At 48.1% G+C, this 7,185-nt stretch overlaps 1 protein-coding gene across 1 annotated transcript in view; it reads right to left on the bottom strand.

The window, feature by feature from the left end:
• Positions 1-1,759: 1,759 nt before the first annotated feature.
• SPRED2 (sprouty related EVH1 domain containing 2) overlaps positions 1,760-7,185 on the bottom strand; it is a 132,278-nt gene continuing 126,852 nt past the window's right edge. Inside the window, exon 6 of the mRNA XM_003793461.3 lies at positions 1,760-5,041. Within this exon, the coding sequence (XP_003793509.1) occupies positions 4,379-5,041 (663 nt within the window). The 3' untranslated portion in view covers positions 1,760-4,378. The remainder of the gene's footprint in view (positions 5,042-7,185) is intronic.

Genomic DNA, 7,185 nt, shown 5'->3' with positions numbered 1-7,185 from the left:
AAGGGTGAATGGCTAGTCAGGGCAGGCAGACAGCCCTCTAAATCTGTGGGTTCTGCATGGATTCAACCAACTGGGGATTGAAAATATTTTTTGGGAAAAAAAAAAGGTGTCTATACATCTGCACTAAACATGTACAGACTATTTTTTCTTGTAATTATTCCGCCAACAATACAGTGTAACAACTATTTACGTAGCATTTACACTTACTAGGTTTATTAAGTATGAAGTACTCAGGGGGATGTGTGTGGGTTATATGCAAATACTGCACCATTTATACAAAGGATTTGAGCATTTGTGAATTCTGGTGTCTGCAGGGGGTCTTGGAACCAATCCCTTGTGGATGTGGAGGGACAACTGTTGTTTCTTCACACGTGTTATCACACTTATAAGGTGGAAATGAATCTCTGTCCTGCAGAGGTTAAAGATAACGTCTGTGGTATGCACAGCTCCTGGCTTAGCACACAGGGCACCAAAGACAACAATTTCCTCTTGAGAGAATGGAGGGCAAGGCTCTCCCCCAAGCAGGGATGGAGGGAGCAGAGGCAACGGAGGAACCCAGTGAGGATCTAAGCCCTGTGCAGGCTGGGCCTGGCTCAGTCCTTGCCTCTGTGACTGCAGGTCACCTTGGCTCCTTACCTTTTCTGAGCTGCAGGCCTTCCCCTGTGATGCAAGGACAAAGGATGACCTGCCTTGTAGAGCCGTGGGAGGCAAGTAAGATCGTGGGCCCCTTTGCCTACTCTAGCTCCAGAGAAGCCCCACAAGTCTTCCTCTCTAACTCCCAGCATCTCTCCCTGCTTTTCACCTCTGGCAGAAGCTTGGAAAAGTCATCCCCTTTGGGAACAGTTACAGCCAAGACAGGGCTCCCCCTGCAACCCATTTCTAAGGTCCCTACTTGGTTCCCTACAGTAGGAACTGAAACTTCCCTCTGTGACCCTCAAAGGACCTCATGCTCTTATTTCCTTCTGGGGAGTGTCACTGTAGCTTTTGAGCATCCAAAGAGTCCATTTGGAAAGGAAAGCTAGCCAAATAGAGCTGCTCCGAGGAGACCAAGGGTCTTACAGTTTTTTTGAGACAGAGTCTCAAGCTGTCCCCCTTGGAAGAGTGCCATGGCATCACAGCTCATAGCAACCTCCAACTCCTGGGCTCAAGCGAGTCTCCTGCTTCTGCCTCCCAAGTAGCTGGGACTACAGGCGCCCGCCACAACGCTCGGCTATTTTTCGGTTGCAGCCATCATTGTTGTTTGGCGGGTCCAGGCTGGATTTGAACTCGCCACCTTAGGTGTATGTGGCTGGCGCCTTAGCCACTTGAGCCACAGGCACCGAGCCAGGGTCTTATAGTTTTAATAGCTGTTTTCCGAAACTGTCTTCCAAACTCCACACACACAGATACACCCCCTCGCTCTCGCTCTCTCTCTAACAAACACCCAAGGTTCAGCAGGAATCAGAGGAAAACAGCTTGGAGGAAGTACAGCTGTTCCCTCTGAGGAGCTTGCCTGGGGGAGGCCAGGCCTAGGAAGAGGGGGTGTTCCCTGGACAGCGACAGGCAGCATTCCTTTCCCGTGAGGCAGTCAAGCCTGAGGAGTTGCAGTCTCCCGTGGGAATATGACATAATCTTAGGTGGGAAGGCCTTGAAAAAACAGACTGGTGTCCACATATCCTTCTCCACAGGAACCCCCTCCCATCCTGCGTGCAAGAACTCTCTAGGTCAGCGGAGGGTCAGCTACCCCATCTCCAGCCAGACAAATACCCCAAAGTCACAATCTGATAGGATGTGTTTATATTTACATGGTACATTTTAAAGCAATGGCTACGTTGGTCATACATATTAGAAACCATAAAAAAAAGTTAAGAACTAAAATGTACATCATACACTTGTATATATATTTTTTACACAGAGGTAAAAAGGCTTATTATAAAAAAATCAATACAACAGGGTTTTTAGTATACAGGTAAAGAATGAATTATGCTTCAGGCACTTTAATTTGTTAATGTGAGCAAATAGCTTGGGGGGGTGTCGGGGAAGCTTCTGGACAGTAAATCTTTTGGTTAATGTTTTGTTACCACAGATATAAAAATAAAATCTGAATAATTTCTCTCAAATGATTGACGTCAGTATGGCAAAGCTGACTGGGAAAATACTACACACTGCCAGCTGCAGTGTGGCAACGAGAGATGTATTTACATAAATGTCCCCATGGCTATCTTTGTGCCCTTAACCACTGCCTTCACAAACCAAAAAGCATACGTGGAGTAAGATTTGCTAGCGTAAGGACAAAGGGTGAAGGAAGAGAGAAACATTAATGACCAGAGGTGACGGAAGAAGAGCAGCTGGGGTACGTGTGTTGTTATTGAAATAAATAGGGACACTTGAACGGAGGTCTGATGAAACATACATTAGTGTTGTGCTTTGTAGAGAGGAGACCCTAGAGAAAGACCCTGAGGGAACGCCTCAGGGAGGAGGGGAAGATGGTCTCCAGACAGGGCTGGAGGCTGGCTGTAGGTTCTCTAGATGTTTTCCAGGCATGGAAGAGGTTTTCTGTTCTTCCATCCATCTAGACAGCTCTCTATTCCTTTTCCAAACTGGAAAGCCCAAATCAGTGACTCCAACAAATGAAAACGTCTAACCAACTAACTCATAAACACACTTGGTATTTACACTGCCCATCTGACTAAAGAAATCAACGTGGGCTCTCAGGGGAGCCGAAAATACCCCCATGGAGGTGAGCACGGCTAGCACTTTCCTAATATGATTGGCAGACTGGAAAAAAGTCCCTTTCCTTGAAGACTGATGTCCTGTGTACAAGAAAGGACAGGGAAAGGGAGGAGGGGGGAGTTGGGCTATGCCTTTTGCTGGCCATTACCACAGAAAGATCATGGTGGGAAGAGTAGCCAGCATCAACAGGCCCATCCCCTGTGGTCTCCACGATGTTCTGATTGTACTAATGCTAGGTACAGGTAACTACTCTTCACTTCTCTGCTTTCTTTGATAAGAAGATTTGGCTATTTCTTGCAATATATTAGAAAAATACTCTTTTTCCAGCTAATTAGAAACCTCCTACGTGGCCAGGCGACAGGGAGAACCAGTTGGCTGACCTAACCATCTGTGCACCCAAAATGGCAAGTCTGGGTTTGGAGTTGCAGGAGAAAGACACTTAGGCATTGGAAGGGTTTTTACATATGGCCTTGTTTTTTCCCAAGTATAAATGAAGAATTTGGTGATGTGAAATTGAGTCCAAAGCAAAAACAAAAACATAAACCCATGAACAAAATGTAACCCACCACTCTTCAAATTACGACATTTAAAACCCGCCTCCCCCAGTTAATATAAAATAGCTACTGGAGGGGCGAGGGGGAGGAAGCGCCTATAGTTTTATTCATTACTACATTAGTGTTTCTCAATCGGAACTTATTTGTACAACACTGGTTTGTGTCTGAGTAAACTATCTGGTTTGTAAAATAATGAACAAAAATTTCTTACTTCATTAGTGTCATTCTAATATTGTGAAATTTTTACAAGTGGTGGCAACACAATTTTAAAAAATTCTACTTTCGGGATAACTGGGGAGGCTCATAGAACCTGAAATCCCCTTTCTAGCCCTGGTCCAAGAGGCTGCAATGCAGTTTAAGGAATTTTCCTGATTCTTACAAGTTAATCTGAAGTTAAGGCTCGATTCTCAGTCATTTTATGGGTAAATGTTTTGCATCAGTGAATAACTTCGAGAGACTTTTTTTTCTTGGGTACAGATAATGACGATGGGCTAAAGATAGAAACTGCAGCTTACACGGGAAATTTGGCTTTAGAAAAGTTAAAGCGCTATTGTTTTGTGGTACAAGTAGGTTAACTAGCTCACCTCCTATACATAACCACTGCAGGTTTAAATACTTCTGGTAGGGTTTCATCATTCTGACATCACACGGAGGCAAGCACCTGATGCCGCTGGCAATGGGCAAGCTGACCCAAGAGAAACACAGTCTTCATACTCTTGGAAAAAAATCAACTACAAAACCCACCAAAAATCAGCAGTTCCAACTGCAGGCTCCTTTGAACTGGATGAAGTGGGGGAGGAAAGAGGAAATCAACGCATGGGTAAGACAGTGAGCTTGGTTCCAGATTGTTAATAATACACGCAAGTCTACGCTGAAAGTTCCTTCCTCAGAACACCGTGTGGGCGTGTGCACGGGTGTGCGGCGATGCGGGGTGGCTGGCCCGGGCAGTGGAGCCCGCCAGGCAGTGCGGCCCGCCAGGCCGGGCCTCGCGTTCTCCCCGCGCTCCCCGCGCCCGGGAGTGGAAGGGAGCATGGGAAGAGATGAGAGTAGGTGAGAGACGACGAGTTCCCGCGGGCGGCCCTGGGCGGAGTGGCGAAGGGGGAGAACCGGAGTCAGGCGGCGGCTTTGTGCTTCCCGCCGCAGCACCTGCACATCACTCCGCAGTGGTAGCAGGCCCGGAGGGGCAGGTAACAGCACATACAGGGGGCCAAGAAAGACAAGGCAATAAGGGCCATCCACCGGAGGCAAAACTTCTCGTCGCTAGTATCGCACGAGCACGGGTCCGTATAGTCGCCCTCGGGGTCCGACATACAGTGGTAGAGCATGCTGTCCGCACACCACATACAGCTCACGCGGCGGATGCAAGTTCGCACGGAGTCGGGCGCGTCCTGGCAGTGGCCCCTGCGGTTCTCCTCGTGGTTGAACATGTCCCTGCAGTACACGCACCGCGAGCGCTCCCCGTCCTCCTTCCGCCGCCGAGACTTGCCCCGCGGCGGCTGCGTCTTGATCACGCCGCCCCCTCGGCCTTTGGGGTCCTCGAGGCCGAAGTCCGACGAGTCCACGTAGGGGTAGTTGTAGTCGTGCTTGGGGACCTCGCCCTTGGCGAAGCGCACGTAGTAGTCCGCGTCCTCCGAGGGGTCCGGGTACTTGCCCCTGACCGGCGCGTGCCGGTAATCCTCGTACCCTGTCATCCAGATCTTCTCCCGAGGGTTGATGCGGACAATCTCCTCGTCGTCGTCTGGGAAGCTCACCTGACGGTAGGGCCTTGGCATCGGCTGCTCCGGGGAAGACAAGACATTATTTTGTGGCAGTAGCCAGAAAAAAAACACCCTCTCCCTCCCCAGTCCTTCAGAGTGTACCTTTCACCTCCACAGAGGCACTTCTCCTAGAAACTGCCCCCATCCTGCAGTGACCGGACATTTTGTCCATCAGTCAGAGAGGTATTTCTGAGTCTCAATCCACTACTGGGTCAGAAAATCAATTCAGTGAGTTGAAATCAGCAGTGTTTGCCCTGTAGGTTGAAGTGTTAACTGCAGGCCAGAAGGTACCACAGGGCAAGCGCGCAGGAGCCCCACATGCCCCATTGGGAGGTACAGCAGGGCCTGCCCTGGTCCTAGGGTAGAGGTTAGGCTGATTTCTAACAGCTTGGATAGCTTTTGTCTGTTTTCATACAGTATGTTTCCTTATGTTAAGACTGACTGTTTTTTTTTTTTCCTGAGGTATAGTCTCTGTGCTCTGGGTAGAGTGCCATGGTGTCAACATAGCTCATAGCAACCTCAAACTCTTAGGCTCAAGACGTCTCTTGCCTTGGCCTCTGGAGTAGCTAGGACTACAGGCCACCCACTACAATGCGAGGTCATTTATTTATTTATTTTTTAAGAGACGGGGTCTTGCTCTAGTTCAGCCTGGTCTCCATCTGCCTTGGCCTCCCAGAGTGCTAGGATCACAGGGGTGAGCCACCTGGCAGGCCTTACTTTTTATATTTTTAGAAGCGATGGGGGTCTCTCTTGCTCAGGCTGTTCTCCAACTTCCTGAGCTCAGGCAATCCACCCACCTCAGCCTCCCAGCCTGCTAAGATTACAAGGGAGAGCCACTGTGCTGGGCCTGCTTTTTTTCCCAAATGAAATAGAATAAGGATGATGAAATGCACCACATGTTACAAGGGTTAAGTACTGTGTCCTGAGATTTCCTTAAGCTGTGTGTGTGCAGTGTGTATATGCTGGGTCACATGGTAGCATCCGTCTCTCACTGGGAGTCATGCTTCAATGTATAGTAGAGGCATGCTAGTAATTTTACGCCTCACCTTGTAATCTGGCTGGGAAAATAAGAGGTGCAGATGAGAGTAAGAGTAAAGGTCCCCACAGCTGACTGCCTGGGTTTGAGTCCTGCTGGGATCTTCCAGACAGTGTGGGGCCAGGCCCAGAGCCATACCCTCTCACATTCAAATCCAAACTGCATTCTCCCTTAGGGTCAAAGAGGCTTTTCTCTACTGTTAGTCCTGCTACAGTTTACACCAGTACCTTGTCCCGAGTGGCAGGCACTGAATAAATATTTATTGCATAGATACGAGCAACCCCGCCTTGCTCAGGGCATCTCAGCTGAGACTGAGAATGAGATTTCCCCCCTTCTAAGCCCTCTGGGCATGAAAAATTTTCAAGGGGCGAGGAACATGGCTCTGAAGTGACCCATTGCAGCCAAATGCTGACTACAAATTTACTAGCAAGTCAGTATGACTCGGTTTCCTGTTACCAAGCTGCACAGGCCCATTGTGAGAACAAAGAGAAATGATTTGTGCAGAGTGTCAGCTCCAAGCCTGGCGCACAGGGCACTCTGGATACCTGCTGCCGTCACTGTCATTATCACATGGTAATTAGATTTACTGATCATGCCCCACCAAATTAGAAGCTTCTTGAGGACAGGGGCCATGTCTCTGTCTCATACACTTTGGTTTAATTCCCATCAGACTCCTGTTACCAGTTTCCTGGACTTTGGAAAACTACAATTCTGAAGCTTGGGAGCTGATATGGGCTTTATTAATTTTTATTTTGCAAAATAAGGAAAAGTTAAAGAGAAAGACATAAGAGGACATTTTAATACCGAAATATTAGGAAGCACACAATAAAATAACATTTTTAAAGTCAAATCTAGCTTTATGTTAAAAAAAAACTTCACTGCTCTGTGTTCCTTTTTTCTCATTTCAAAGCAGTCTAGTGGCCACATCACCCCACATGGGCACCAGTCCATGCCCCATGATTTGGGAACCTGCTCCTCCAAGCAGCCGCTTCGTAAATATTTGTTGAAATACTGAATTCCAGACTCCAGCTACATCTTCCTGAGCAAGACTGGGCCTGCAGCCTGTGATGGTGGGGTCTCCAGCCAAGTGTGCAGCATTCCTTAGTCTTTTTTTTTTTCTTTTTTT

The sequence above is a fragment of the Otolemur garnettii genome, unplaced genomic scaffold, assembly GCF_000181295.1.
Source record: "Otolemur garnettii isolate 467f Iridium unplaced genomic scaffold, OtoGar3 scaffold00068, whole genome shotgun sequence".
Taxonomy (NCBI): Eukaryota; Metazoa; Chordata; class Mammalia; order Primates; family Galagidae; genus Otolemur; species Otolemur garnettii.
Note: the sequence above shows the minus strand (reverse complement) of the source record. Positions and strands in the feature narration are given on the sequence as shown.